The 15,603-nt window shown below is 40.9% G+C and overlaps 1 protein-coding gene across 2 annotated transcripts in view; it reads right to left on the bottom strand.

The window, feature by feature from the left end:
- TEK (TEK receptor tyrosine kinase) overlaps window positions 1-6,102 on the bottom strand; it is a 99,503-nt gene extending 93,401 nt beyond the window's left edge. For both annotated transcript variants that reach the window (XM_069574156.1, XM_069574157.1), the window contains exon 1: window positions 5,507-6,102. In XM_069574156.1, the coding sequence (XP_069430257.1) occupies window positions 5,507-5,558 (52 nt within the window). In that variant the 5' untranslated portion in view covers window positions 5,559-6,102. The remainder of the gene's footprint in view (window positions 1-5,506) is intronic.
- Window positions 6,103-15,603: the final 9,501 nt, after the last annotated feature.

Raw genomic sequence — 15,603 nt, 5'->3', positions numbered from 1 at the left:
GGATGAGATGGTTGGATGGCATCACCGACTCAATGGACATGAGTATGGGCAAACTTCAGGAGATAGTGAAGGACAGGGAAGCCTGGCATGCTGCAGTTCATGCGGTTGCAAAGAGTCAGATACGACTTAACAACTGAACAACAACAATAATTATATTATTTATCATAGCATCTTATAATTTATTCTCCTTTATTTATCTTTCCTACCAAAAAGTGAGTTTAGCAAGGGGAAAAAAATGATTCATCCTTTTTTTGCATTCCTGGTATCCAATACAATACTTGGTACAAAGCAAGTCCTCAGTGTGTCTTCACTGACTGAAATGATAGTTGAGTGAATGAATGAATATGGGCAGGCAATAACCCAATAAATATCTATTAAATAAAAACTATGCATATCTTTTAAGTAACATTCAGCAATCATACAATACATAGTATTAGGTAAAGCTCTTGCTAAACCCACTTTCAAACCCACTATACCTTTCATGTTTCACACCTGAGAGAAGAAAGGGATTTTCTTTTGGCCTTATTTACATGAAATATTTAACATAAGCCAACGTTTTAAGATATGAGTGATTACTACTTTCAATACATATATGAAATTGATTATTACTATTATTATTATTTCAATGTTTAAAAACTCTTCATATAACAACAAACGTTTTCTCTCTTTTTTTCAGGTCTGCTGTGGCATACCAAAAGTTTCTTACTGTGGCATATTAAACTCCAAGCACTACAGAGAATAGTAAAGAAATAATACCCTTTTTCAAGATGTTAAAGGTTAACTGGGCTAAATCCATGTGCCCAGAGTTCAAAGACACAGCCTGTGTGGTAAGGGAACTCAGAATTAGAACTTCATGAAGAATTGGCCTAGGCAAATTGAGTTGAATTTTGTTTGCAGAGCAAGCATGGAGGATGTCTTTTCCAAATGGATAGAACAGCATGAACAAGAGCCAAGAGGAAAATATACATCAATTGTGGAGAAGGACATGGCTGAAGTGGAGCAACCATGAATGGGATAGGTGAGAGAAAGCACTGGAAAGTAGGCCCAGTGTTCTGGCTTCGTACTGGGAGAGCAGTATGAAATTTGAGGAACCAGCTAATATTGAAGGCTTTTAGAAGGAGACTGCTTCTATGAGTAGTAAGTGACCCCTCTCCACCTGGAAAAGATTAGACTGGTCTTAAACAAGCACAGTGGTCCTCAGAGCAACAGTTCTCTTTCAATTATACTAGCTTCACTTGCTAAGAGAGTTCTTACTGGCCGACTAATGCATATGCATTATCACACTTGATGTTTATAATGACTCTAGGGGTCAAAAGTATTCTCAACTGTAAAAGATGAGAAAACTGTGTATTAGAGCAGTCAAATAACTGGTCCATGGTCACTCAATTTGAGCTTAACTCCAGGTGTGTAAGAGAGTCCCTGTTGGCTCAGTAGTAAATAAACTGCCTGATAATGCAGGAGACCTGGGCTCCATCTCTGGGTTGGGAAGATCCCCTGGAGAAGGAAACGGCAACCCACCACAGTGTTCTTGCCTGGGAAATCTCATGGACAGAGGAGCCTGGTGGGCTATAGTCCATGCGGTCACAAAAGAGTTGGACATGACTTAGTGACTAAACAACAACAACCAAGTGTGTAACCTCACAATCCATACTCCAGATTCCTTCTCCTGCCTTCTTGATGAGCTCCACCTCAGTCTCAGAGCAGTGGCTTCAAGAAGTCATCACAGCCCAAGGGCATGTGCTTTTTTTTCTCCTAAGCCAAGTTGATCGAGTTACAATTCAGTGTAAAGTGAGAGTAGCTGGGCCCACATTCAGAAAACACACCCTGTTTGATTTCAGTGAGCAAAGATCTTGGTGGCTCTTTGGAACCTTTACCTACCTCCTAAGTCATCAATCAGAAGCCACAGATAGTGAAACGAAAAGGATCCTCTTTCCACATTCCTAAAATCTATCCATCACCCAACCTGATCCCTCCTCAGAGTGGGAACTCACTCCTCAGGGGGATGGTGATCCGGCTTTTAGAAAGTTTCTGTCAATAAAGTCAAACTCTATCTTTTGTGCAGCTCCCTCAATCCCTGCATCCCAGACCTGGAGAAATACAGCACTGATCTATGTGTCATCTAAATGGAAACCCATAAAAATACTGCTCCTTCATCTCTTCTCTCCTGACTAAATGTGCTCATATGACCAAGTGTTTAAAGCACTTATCCTTCTGCTTGATTACTGTTTGCTGTCAAATTTCTTAATGTCACCAGTGTTTAATGGGTCCACTTTGAGCAGTAGATTGAAGCAATTGCCATCTCTAAGTCAGACCTTATATTTTTACTAAGCAAATAGTTACAGCTATGTATTACCATTTTAGCAAGTAAAGCACGTGTTGGCTCCTGTAAATTTTGTGTATCACCAAAACTTAGATGTCACCCATAGAACTCTCAACACACCAGATCTGACACTGAACATAATCTATTTATTGAACCCCAATGCATAACTTGACGTTTATCTATTTTGAAGTGGTATCTTCTGGCTGTGTTTCAGCCTAGACAAATCTATTTGAACCCTGATTCGGTGCTCTAACCAACAAACCATCTATAGGGAATAAATTGGTGACACAATCACACACATTTTTTTAGGAATAAAGTTCCAGGAGATGAATTAATGTCAGAAAAACCTGGAGCTCACCCATCTGAATCCCTGGAGGATATATAGCATAGTCTTCTGAGATGAACTGGACAAGTCCCTCTCTCCAGGAGAGATGTTTTAAAAGAACCAAACTCTCAAAGGAAGTTCTCCCAGGGTAGGACTGAAAGGGAGAGGCTGAGACCTCCCAAAGACAGTGTTTAGGAGAGAATCTGGGGAGAGGGCAAAGAGCCTCCCTCTGAGAATAATTCCTAGGTGTGCCTCTGATCCTAGCTTCCACACCTCTACCCTTGATTACTCAGGCTTGCTACTAGCCTTCTAAGACCAACCCTAATCAGGAGGTTCCATCTGTGACCATCTCCCTGATCTTAGAACTGAATCTCCTCCGCCACTCCAGACAAGATACTCACTATCTCTGAACCCAGTTTGTTACTCAAAATGTCAAATGAGATAGGAAAGAGGCAAGAAGACAGGCTATAGAGACTTTCCATTGGATCATGTTGATCACAGAGGACATATTATGATAAAGCACAGAGAGTGATTTGTTTCATTGGTTTTCTTTCTATACAATGCTTTACAGAGAGTAGCCTGGTTTGGTGAGAATGGGACAGAAGGGGAAATCTAGTATATTTCTGAGAACTTGTTTGTAAGCTGGTACTGGCCATGATCCTCCATTGGGAGGGAAATCTACCAGAATCTAGGTGGATTTGATAGAAGTCTTCTAAAAGTTACATACATCCTCTTATGCATTAGCATCTACCACCCAGAGTCACCTTCACTGAGGCAAATGTGACATTCTGTTAGTTGCTTCTGTTCAGAAGTAGGGAATGAGGAACAACTCACTGAACTAGAGAGAGAAGTCTGTAAGTCATGAGCCTCTCACTCCATTACTGTAGTTCACCAGTGGAGTTTGGTTTGAAGAATGGGATCCCATGCCTGTAGACATAATTATACTGGATTCTTGCTGTTGCAACTCTTAAGCCTTCAGTGTTCATATTCATGGAGGCTTAGATGGAAAATGTAAGTTAGGATTTAGCACAGCAGATCTACTCCAGAAACCCACGTTACTGGTGTTAACCTTCATTTTCAACAAGAGCATGAAACCCCTCTCCTTGAGTCTCAGCCTGCTGAAGTTAGCACTGTACTTTCAAGAAAACTAAGGTTTAGACACAGAGTAACTGTTTTGCCACATAACTTTTTTGCATGTGTGTGTTTGTTTAAAAGTACTTTAAAACAAAACTGGGGTATAGTTGCTTTACAATGTTGTGTTAGTTTCTGCTTTGTTTGATTTTATGACAGCTTTTCTAAGCCTATATTGCAAAGTGCCATAACATAGTCACTATGGGGGGAAAAGAATTAAAACAGAGAGTGTGTCTTTGTGTGTGTGTGTGTGTGTGTGTGTGTGTGTGTGTGTGTATAGTAGTTAACCTAAAGAAGTATTTCAGAGCCACTATATACCCCTGGTCTTTGCATTACTATAATCCCTGATAAAGAAGCAGTTCCAGATTTCAAGGTCAGTGATAGATGTCACACAGAAAAAAAAGCAAATCGAGAATGAAATTATGACAATTATTTGGCTTAAACATGCATATTGTTGGAGAAATCAACATTATTTCCATATGAATATAAACAATTTCTACATAAATACTGAAACTATCTCAGATAATCTTTCATTTCCCAGCAGTTTGTGTTACTCAGTCTTAAAATATTACTATATCCTCAATATATTGATTACTGACAACAAACTCAAGAGCTATAAACAAACTACTTTCCATGCAATTCTGTTATATTATTGGATTAATTTCTGAATAGTTAATAATATTGGAAACATATGAAAAATATAAAATAGTATAGCAGTTAGTAAAATTTGATCCAAGTATACCTAATATAACATAGTCCACATCATTAAGTTCAGTAAATTTTCCCAAATTCATTTCCTATATCAATTCTATTTTCATTATAATAATTCTAACGCTTTCAAACCGAAGGGGAGAGATTGATGGCCATTACATTGTGATCTTTATCTCATGATTTGATACCACTTTCATAGGTGTCCCACAGGGTAAGTGAAGTACGAGCCACGCCGCCATCCAGAGAATCTGAGCAACAAACACCTTAAATCTATACTCAGGCCAACCATTCCTTAAACCCACAATAGGTTTCAATACACTCCTGATGCCAGTGATCTGGGTAATTGCCTAAACTTTCATTTCACTGGGCCAGTGAAGACTTTACAAATCACTATATGCCAAATAGTTTTTGAAATAAAACACAAATTAGCTAACCCTTATCTCCCTGACCCCAGCTATAGCAAAAAAAAAAAAAAAAAAAACCCAAAAGCCTAGCATTTGACCACTTTGAATAAAATAGGATGCAAATACGAAAACTTTATAGAAAAGCAATTTTGTTCTCATTTTTAAAATGACACTCTATAGTGCCTTAAGTGGGTCCCCATCATTCTCAGCATAAATTTGACTTTTTTTTCAGTGACTGAAGATTTTCTCTGAAACAGGTAAAGCCAAGTTTCTTCTTTTTTTTTTTGTATAGAATAAGGAAACAAGCTAGAATGAGGAGCAGTAAAATAATGTCCCACAGTAAATATGTCTCTTCAAATAAAGTGACCTGGTCAGTCCCCACAGCATCTGTGGTGACACAGGGGGCAATAATCCAGAAGAGAAACTAGAAAGATCAGTTCACACAACAAGGACTTTCTAGGTGAATCCTTCCATATACTGAATGGAGACTCACAGAGAAACAGTCCGTGTCACAGCTGCCCCTTGTTAACCAGCAATAGGCGTTGGTGAGAGAGCCCAGAGTCACTAACTGTTAAAAAAAATTTTTTTTTTTAAAATAATAAAGCCAAACCTTACCAGAAAGGAGCAAGCTGACTCCGCAGAGAACTAAGCCGGCTAAAGAATCCATGCTTCCCCAAATCTCTCCATCCAGTTTCCGCGGACATGCATGAGGTCCCAAGGATCCTTTCAAACACCCAGAGGTTTGTGACTTTCCATTCGCCTGTCCTACTAGGTCTTGTTTACAAGTCAGAAGCAAGAAGGAACAGTACAGAAGCGGGCAGTCACAGTCTCATTTCTGTCTGAGCACAGGGAGTTTTAAGTTCCTTTTTCCTGTTTCCTTTGTAGATTAGGATGGGAAAGGCTGTATCTTAAAGGCGTTTGGTATCAGCAGGGCTGGGGGCATGGTAAGCCCTGTCCATCTTGCAATTCATCAAAACACTTATCTATGGCTGCTGCTGCTGCTGCTGCTGCAGGGGTAGAGGAATTTTAGTTGGAAGTGTGGGTCCTGGTCAGCACTTTCAAAAACAATAGGGGTATCCTCTCTGAGGCGGGAAACTGAGAATAACAAGCCCTCCACCTATGTATGGTATGTGCTGATGACTGGCCCCTCTCAGCCCTCTAACAGCTCTCACGGGTCTACTTGGGAGCCCTGATAGAAGGGGCTTTTGGGTGTGGGGAGCAGTTTTGGCTTTTGTTTTCTTGTTTTAACCCCACGTGGTTTGAATGGGGAAAAGACGTTTTCGTGATGAGAGAACACAATCCCCCGCCCAAAACAATTAATGTGTGTTAATTAACAATGAGGTCAACGCTCAATGTGGCCACAGAGACCAGAGTCCAAAATTGTTAGCCTGTTTTCTTTTACACAGATGGCTTCTTTTTTGGCCAAGAGCCCGAAGATATCTATGCTACTGGCATTAATTTTTTTATTAACAACTCATCTAGAGATGATCTAATTTCTTAAAGAACTGGCAGAGAAGGATTTCAGTAATAACTAGGAGGGATTTCATGGTTACTGGCCAACTTACTTTCAGAAGCAAATTATATTCAAGATTTTTAAAATAACCTGTGTAAAAACCAAATAGTGTAAGTTTTAGGTGGGGATAAAAATATTATTTATAAGAGCAGAGAGAGTACACAAACCAAAAAGAAAATAACCACTGGGGTAACCATATCTACAACAAGATCAGAGACCCTAAATTTATGCAGATGACAATATCACGAAAATACGAATTCTGAATTTAGCACGGAGAGCCCATACCTTAGTCATCACCCTGCCTTTATGCCCTAGGAAAGAGGTCTCTGCTCTTTTTCCTACTCACCACAGGAAACGGCAGATGCTGCTAGTCTTGCCGGATTTCTGTCTTGGGTTTTATCACCTCAGTGATGATCTTGAGAATCGATTGATGTTTCCAGGCAGCTAGAGAAGCTCAGGCTGTGTTTTCAATAGACCTGGGTTCAAACACTGGCTCAGCCACATGTAACCTGAGACAAATTACTGAAACTTTGAGTCTCAGCTTCAGTAGCTATAAAATAGCAATAATATCTCCATCAAGGGGAATTTTTGAGAGGATTAAATGAGGTTTGAAAATACACAGAAACATCCAGCACTGTGTCTAATTCATAGGAGACTTTTGTTAATTGTGTTAACATATTTCATTTCCTTTCGTCTTTCCATTCCGTCTCTAAAAGCTTCCTCCAGAAGTCTAGTCTCTACTTCTCTGAGATGGCTTCAAGTCTGGCATCCTAACGAAGCATTCTAGGAGTCAGGGGTTCTGGGTACTAGTCCCAGGTCTGCCATGATCTGCCTGTGAGGCCTTGGACCATTCACCTCCCCATCTCTAGGCCTCGGTTTCCTCAACTATGCAAGTGAAGCATTTAGACTGGATATGACTAATTCCCCTTCTGATGGTAACATCTCATAGTCTCAGTGACTAAATTATCCCTCTCAGCATCTCCATGCTGATTCCTAGGTCCTTTCATCTGGGCAGTTCAAAGAAGATGCTAACTGTGTATCTTTGTCACTGTGAAAACCTAAGGGGTGGGAGGGTCACAAAAGTGATTTAAGCACATGGTATCTGAGACTTTGTGAGGCCCCCTGGCCCCAAGCCATATGGAGCAGCGGTGGAAGGAAGGCCTTGGAAACAAACAAATCCCAGCGCACCTTCCTCCCAGGCACAGCTTCCCCTGTTTGTGCTTGATGGGCACACACGGAAGCTGTCATCGCTCTTGCTCCTTCCTGTTTGCTGGTTCTTGAGGGCTGAAGGTGTTGCTACCTTGTGTCCTTACCTGGGCTGCCTGTCTCTGATCAGCTTCATCCGTCCCCATCATCTAGAATGATCTCCTCTTACCTAGGGCTGTCAGTCATGTTCTTTCCTCCATTATCTAGAATGGGTGACTCATTTTCACTCTTCTCTCTGTAATCCAGAAATGTTGCTCAGTTTATTTTTTCATTATCCAAAAGAACTATGTAGTTTAATTTCATCTTCCAGGATCCAGAAATATTATTGCATGTAATCATTTTCCCTGTTGTCCAGAATATTGATTCCATATAATAAGCAAGCTGGGTTTCTTGAGTCTATGATTATACAGCTAGTTAAAATGTGAAGCAACTTTTCTCTGGGATGTCTGAACCTTTGGTGTGTAAATTCCAGGTGTAAAGTGAAGATAACTTGTGAACAAAAGTTCGCAGACATGCTGTGACCCAGTTTTCTGCCTTACAGGTATTAGAACACGGTGAACCAATTGAGGAACAACAGTATGAGCTTCACCACCAAGTGTGGGGCCAATAGGTCAGCAAAGCTGATTGGCAACAGGTTGGGAAGTTGCAAAACTGGATGGCATGCCAGAATTTCCAAGGGAAGGGAGAGGCCATTTCCATGTCTGGACAGGACTTTCCCCAATACATAACGTATTAAGGAAATACCACATACTTGGACATGGCCACAACCCTTCTCTTGAATGCTGGCTGTGGCCATCATCAGGGTATCTCCATACCCTGAGGAGCCTTGCTGGGGACCAGCTGGGTCAGCTTTCTATCCTTCAGCAGTTCCACCCACCCAGAAACATTGAAACGCTCTTCCCATTCTGGCCTAATTAATACCTAGTTATCTTCTGGGTCTCAGTTTCAGAAAGGTCTTCCCTGACCTGTTCAATCTGAATCAGGTCTCCCCTGTTATTCCTTCCCACCATCCTCTCCTTTGTTTTCACAGTACTAATCACCACTGGTAATCATATACTTGTGTCTTCTTCTTTTTGATGTCTCTTTTCCCCTCAGCTGACAGATACCTTCATGAGGCAGGAAACATATCTAATTGATTCACCACTGAATTCCTAGATCTGAGCACAGTGCCTGGTAAGTCATAGTAGGTCTTGAATAAATACTTAACGAACTAACACATGAATCAAAAGACTCCCATCATTGTTTATATACTCATACCTTGAAAAGTCTTTGGAGTCAGGCAAACCTAGATCGCAAATTTAACTCATATCTCTGAACCTCAGATTCCTCAGCTTTAAAATGGAAGTAAATAATGTCTAATTCATGAGATAACATAGTATCTGGCACAAGTACATATTTAATAAGGGCTTTCTATAGGTTTCTTCTCCATCCACAACCACCACACCACCCCTGGACTGCAATATAGAGTTACTGGCAATGAGGAAGCAAGCTCCAACTAAGGCTAAGTAACCTGCGCATCTGTGGGTAGCAGAGGGAGTATTAGAAGTACTTCCAAAGGGAGTATTAGAATCCTGGTCTCTTGGTTTCCAATTTTTCTCAAAGTTTCATATATGGCTCTCTTTTTCACAGCTCATCTGTAGACCACAATGTGCAAAAAAGTAGATAAAGAGAAATGTAGTCAACATCACAAACACCAACCCAGGTATTTAGGAAAGAAGTCAGGCCTTAGGAAAGAATTTGAAACTTGACAGGTAATGGAAAAGTTTGATGACACTGATAAATGCAGACATTTAAAATTTTTATTTATTTATTTTTGGCTGTTGTGGGTCTTCCTTGTCATGCGGGCTTTTCTCTAGTTGTGGAGAGCAATGGCTCCTTTCTAGTTGCGGTGCCCTGCCTCCTCATTCAGAGAAGGCAATGGCACCCCACTCCAGTACTCTTGCCTGGAAAAATCCCATGGACGGAGGAGCCTGGCGGGCTGCAGTCCATGCAGTCGCTAAGAGTCAGACACGACTGAGCAACTTCACTTTCACTTTTCACTTTCATACATTGGAGAAGGAAATGGCAACCCACTCCAGTGTTCTTGCCTGGAGAATCCCAGGGATGGGGGAGTCTGGTGGGCTGCCGTCTGTGGGGTTGCACAGAGTTGGACACGACTGAAGCGACTTAGCAGCAGCAGCAGCAGCAGCCTCCTCATTGGGGTGGCTTTTCTTATTGCAGAGCACAGGCTCTAGGGAAGCCGGGCTTCAGCACTTGCGGCTCCTGCACTCTAGAACACAGGGTCAGTAGTTGTGGTGCGTGGACTTAGTTGCTCCACAGCATGTGCGATCTTCCCAGATCAGGGATCAAACCAATGTCTCCTGCATTGGCAGGCAGATTCTTTACCACTGAGCCACCAGGGAATCCCAAATGTGGACATTTATCACTGTGCTTCCAAAATAGCAGGAAGTAATATCAGAATCTGTGGGCACCCCACTGCCATGCTCTAGGGAAGGGAAAGGGCCTTCCTCACTAGTCAAGCTGGCTATGTGTGAGTTTTCCAGACACCATTATAGCAGAACAAGAGAGAAAACCAAACCAATACACAAGCAAAATAAGCAAAGAAATGAGGCACTTAGCTAATGTTTCATTTTTCCATCTCTCCTTTTTGTACTTAATATGTGAAAAAACATCTACAGAAAACAGTAAAAGTCTTTGAGATGGATTAACAAAAGTAGCAATGGATAAATTAAAAATGTGATGAGGTATGGGAAATAACTTACACAATGTTCCTACTGTGTTAGTACTGCATGTCTAGAGGCCACTATCACAAATATGTAGCAAAAGTCTTAGATGCATATTCTCTGGCCCAAAATGTCCACTTTTACAATATAATGCAAGCCCAAAGCAAATTTGTGCCCCAAAATTTATGTCTGAAGTATTGTTGATAATAATAAAAATCTGAGGCTTCCTTGGTGGTCTAGTGGTTAAGAAACTGCACGCCAATGCAGGGGACATGGGTTCGATCTTTGGTCCGGGAAGATTCCACATTCTGCGAAACAACTGTGTACCACAACTACTGAGCCTGCGCTCTAGAGCCCATGCTCTGCAACAAGAGAAGCCACCACAATGAGAAGCCTGCACACAACTAGACAATATCCTACACTCAATAGAGAAAGTCCATATACAGTAATGAAGACCCAGTGCAGCCACAAATAAACTGTTAAAAATATCAAAACATGGAAATATTCTAAGCAGCCAAAAAATGGATTTTTTAATATAAATTATGGTAAGCAGTGAAATACCAGGCAAATGTCAAAATGTTGTGATGGAAGCATACTGACATGGAAAGAGTAAAGGATGCTTATGGGATATTATGGGCTTCCCTGATGGCTCAGCTGGTGAAGAATCTGCCTGCAATGCGGGAGACCTGGGTTTGATTCCTGGTTTTGATCCCTGGGTTGAGAAGGTCCCCTAGAGAAGGGAAAGGCTACCCACTCTAGTACCCTGGCCTGGAGAATTCCATGGACTGTATAGTCCATGGGGTTGCAGAGAGTGGGACACAACTGAGCAACTTTCACTTTCACTTTCATGGTGTATTTGGGAGAAAAAACAGATCAGACAGCATGACATTTACACACATGCACACACTCTCTATACATGTATATTTATCTATCATACATACATATACATATAACACAGAAAATGTTATAAGTTACTATTTCTGGATTATTGAAAAACCGATCTTTATTTTCTTTATAATTTTCTATACTTTCAGCTTTAAAAAACTAATGAATCTATATGCACAAATGAATATAATTGGGGGAAAATCCTTGAGATAGTTGACCCAGGGCAGTAGGATGTCCCTTAAAACATCCACTGGCAAATATGCAACAGAATGCAGGTGAACTTCAGCCTGTGGCAGGTGAGCAAACAGAGTGGACTGTCAGCTTCCCGCAGTGCAGCCCTGGCATTCTGCCTTTTGCAGGGCTGGGGGCACTGAAGCACCACAGCCATCACGTCTGGCTTCTCAAGGACTTTTGTGAACTCTCTTTGTGAACCCACTGTACCTAGCAGTGGCTAGCAGAAAAGGAACGGTCATCCACAATTAAGTCTTGGTCTTCAGCCCAGACACCACAGTTAAAGTGGCAACACCCACTTTGGTCTGGAGCAGAGTTGATGTCCATGGAAAATACCTGACCCTCTCTGAACCCCACTTACTCTAAATCTTTTTTTTTTTTAGCATCTAAATGGCAAGCGCTGTGCTAACTGTTGTAGGAAGAGACACAGATATAGACGATGTGGTCTCTGCTTTTGAAGCTCACAATTACATAATCCCAGCATAGTGACAATGCCTCAAAACAGGAAAAGTTAAGTAAAAATTAGACATTGTGTAGTTAAATACTGAAGGGTGGTACTGGCAGTAAAAGTTGTCATAGTCTGTTTGGGATCCTTTACCCCTCAAGGCACTAATTCTCATGCCTTTTTTTCTTCTCCTGATATTTCCTTGGCACATATGGCATCTTTCTAGATAGACTACAAGCCCCATAGGCAGGGCCTCAGCTCTTTTAATGTGCGCTTGAAAAGAATATGTATTCTACTGGTGGCTGGAGTGTTCCAAAAACTACACTTAGGTCCAGTTGGTTCATAATGTTGTTTAGCTCCTCTCCATCCCCACTCATTGATTTTCTACCTGTTACACTAGTTTCTAAAAGCAGAGGGTTAAAGGTTCCAACTATAATTATGGATTTGTATTCATGCTTTCAATTCCATCAATTTTTCTTCATATATTTTAAAGGTTGTTAGTTTCATTCATATTTAAGATTGTTATGTGTCTTTGTAAATTGACTCATTTATCTTTCATTAATATCTATCTTTATCTCTGATAATATTTCTTGTTGTGAAGTCTTTAATATTGTGGTAACTTTTGAAATTATCACAGTAGACTTATTCTCTAGTCTTCACAGTTACTTATTTACCCATGGCCCTACCCCAAAACTGCCATCTATGGGGTTGCACAGAGTTGGACATGACTGAAGCAACTTAGCAGGAGCTACCCCAAAAGGGCCATATAGAAAAAGGAAATCTTGAATTATGTACTGAAACCTGAAGTGTTTACCAGGTGAACCATGACAATGGCAGGCAGGAGGGAAAAACAGGCATTTCTGACAAACGGACCAGTAGCCTGAGCCCAAACATGATGATATGAAACAGTATACCATGTTGTTGTTGTTGTTCAGTTGCCAAGTTGTGTCCAACTCTGTGCGACCCCATGGACTATAGCACACCAGGTTTCCCTGTCTTTCACTATCTTCTGGAGTTTGCTCAGACTCATGTCATTGAGTCAATGATGCCATCCAATTATCTCATCCTCTGTTGCCCCCTTCTCCTCTTGCCCTCAATCCTTCCCAGCATCAGAGTCTTTTCCAATGAGTCAACTCTTCACATCAGGTGGCTCAAGTATTAGAGCGTCAGCTTCAGCATCAGTCCTTCCAATGAATATTCAGGCTTGTTTTCCTTTAGGATTAACTGCTTTGATCTCCTTGATATCCAAGGGACTCTCAAGAGTCTTTTCCAGCACCACATTTCAAAAGGATCAATTCTTCAATGCTCACCCTTCTTTATGGTCCAACACTCACATCCATATATGACTAATGGAAAAACCATTGCTTTGATCATACAGGTCTTTGTTGGCAAATTGTGTCTCTGTTTCTTAATATGCTGTCTAAGTTTGTCTTAGCTTTTCTTAAAAGGAGCAAGTGTCTTTTAATTTCATGGCTGCAGTCACCATCTGCAGTGATTTTGGAGCCCAAGAAAATAAAGTCTGTCACTGTTTCCATTTTTTCCCCATCTATTTGCCATGAAGTGACGGGACCAGTTGCCATGATCTTAATTTTTTGAATGTTGAGTTTTAAGTCAGGTTTTTTTACTCTCCTCTTTCACTTTCATCAAAAGGCTCTTTATTCATACTCTGCTTTCTGCCATAAGGGTGGTGTCATCTGCATATTTGAGGTTGCTGATATTTCTCCCTGAAATCATGATTCCAGCTTGAGCTTCATCCACCTGGGCATCTCACATGATATACTCTGCATATAAGTTAAATAAGCAGGGTGACAATATATACCCTTGACATACTCCTTTCCCAATTTGGAACCAGTCCATTGTTCTAAGTCCGGTCCTAACCGTTGCTTCTTGACCTGTGTACAGGTTTCTCATGAGGCAGGTAATGCGACATGGTATTCCCATCTCTTTAAGAAGATTTTACACAGTTTGTTGTGATCCACACAGTCAAAGGCTTCAGCGTAGTCAATGAAGCAGAAGTAGACGTTTTTCTGGAATTCTCTCTCTTTTTTTTTTTATGATCCAACTTATGTTGGCAATTTGATCTCTGGTTCTTCTGCCTTTTCTAAATCTAGCTTGTACATCTGGAAGTTCTTGGTTCACATACTGTTGAAGCCTAGCTTGAAGGATTTTGAGCATTACCTTGCTAGCATGTGAAATGAGCACAATTGTATGGTAGTTTGAACATTCTTTGGCATTGCCTTTCTCACTGTGTTATGGTAAATGTAATGAGCAAGGCTGAAATAAGTGTGAGAAAGGGCATAGCCTGAGACAATGAGCATTAAGCAAACTGGGTCCAGGTTTAAAATATCCTAGTAAGGTCTATAACAATGGGAAAGAAAAGATTTTAAATCAAAGAATATCATGATTAAGTGACATTTTCATTTTAGGAGGATCACTCTGAGACCAATAGACATGTTACATTTGTAGAGATTAAAGTCAGGAAAACTCATGATAGATGACTATTGTAATATGTTATTTAAAGATTCTAAGTCTTAATTAAGGCTATAATCACTTCAGAGGTAGAAAGAATGACAAGTGTTACAGTGATATAAATATTAATTTTAATGACTGGGGTTCACACAGAGGGAGGATAAATCCAAGGTTGCTGCTTTGTATGATGAATGGATATGGTAGAACTCACTATGAAAGGGCCACAGGGCATGAAGCTCTTCTGTGGGGAAATACAAAAAATTCAATATGAAATTTTATTATAGATACATTGGCTTGGATTGGGCATGGGATCAGTTCAGTTCAGTCGCTCAGTCATGTCCGACTCTTTGCGACCCCATGAATCGCAGCACGCCAGGCCTCCCTGTCCACCATCACCAACTCCCGGAGTTTACCCAAACTCATGTGCATCGAGTTGGTGATGCCACCCAGCCATCTCATCCTCTGTCGTCCCCTTCTCCTCCTGCCCCCAATCCCTCGATAGCCAAGTCCAAATAGATGCTTAGTTTGCTGTGAGTGGATACAATAGTATGAAACTTATGAGAGGAATCTGAGTATTGCCCTGGGGACTGAAGAGCTAACCTGGCATGCAGAGCAGCCTGGACCATAAGGAGTCGATGGAGGAAGAAGAATGAGTAGAGGAGTGTTAAAGACATGACTACTAGAGGCAGGAAGAGGGCTCTTTGCAATGACTCTAACAGAGTATTGTCACTCTGGTTTACAATTCTCGTTTCCCTTCTAGGCTATGAATTCTTCAGCAGCAAGGATCAGGTCTTAGTCATCCTTGTATATCCAATATTTAGCACAGGGCTTCACTCACAGATAACTAAATGAAATTTTGGTAAATGAATACAGAAGGGCCTACATTTTAGAGAACAACTTGACCATTCAAAACAAAACCATTGCAAATGTCCTTAGATGGTTGATAGTAAATTGGTTGATAGTTACCAAATTGTCTCTGATTCAGTCCAGATATACACTATAGAAGCCAGCTTTGAAGGAGCTGGTAGAAAAGCAAGAAGTACAGGGCTTCAGAACCGCCAACTTAAGAATTACATAGATCCCACACAACTGGCTATTTTACCCTGGCTAACTCAGTTCTTTGAAGTTTAGTTTCCTCATATGTTAAATGGATGAAGGTAGAAGGGCACTCTCTTTTGAAATAACATTTAATTTGTGTAAAGCATCCAGCATAATGGCTGAAAATGATGACAGCTCTTAT

Source organism: Ovis canadensis, chromosome 2 (assembly GCF_042477335.2).
Source record: "Ovis canadensis isolate MfBH-ARS-UI-01 breed Bighorn chromosome 2, ARS-UI_OviCan_v2, whole genome shotgun sequence".
Lineage (NCBI taxonomy): Eukaryota > Metazoa > Chordata > Mammalia > Artiodactyla > Bovidae > Ovis > Ovis canadensis.
This window is presented reverse-complemented; position numbering and strand designations above follow the sequence as displayed.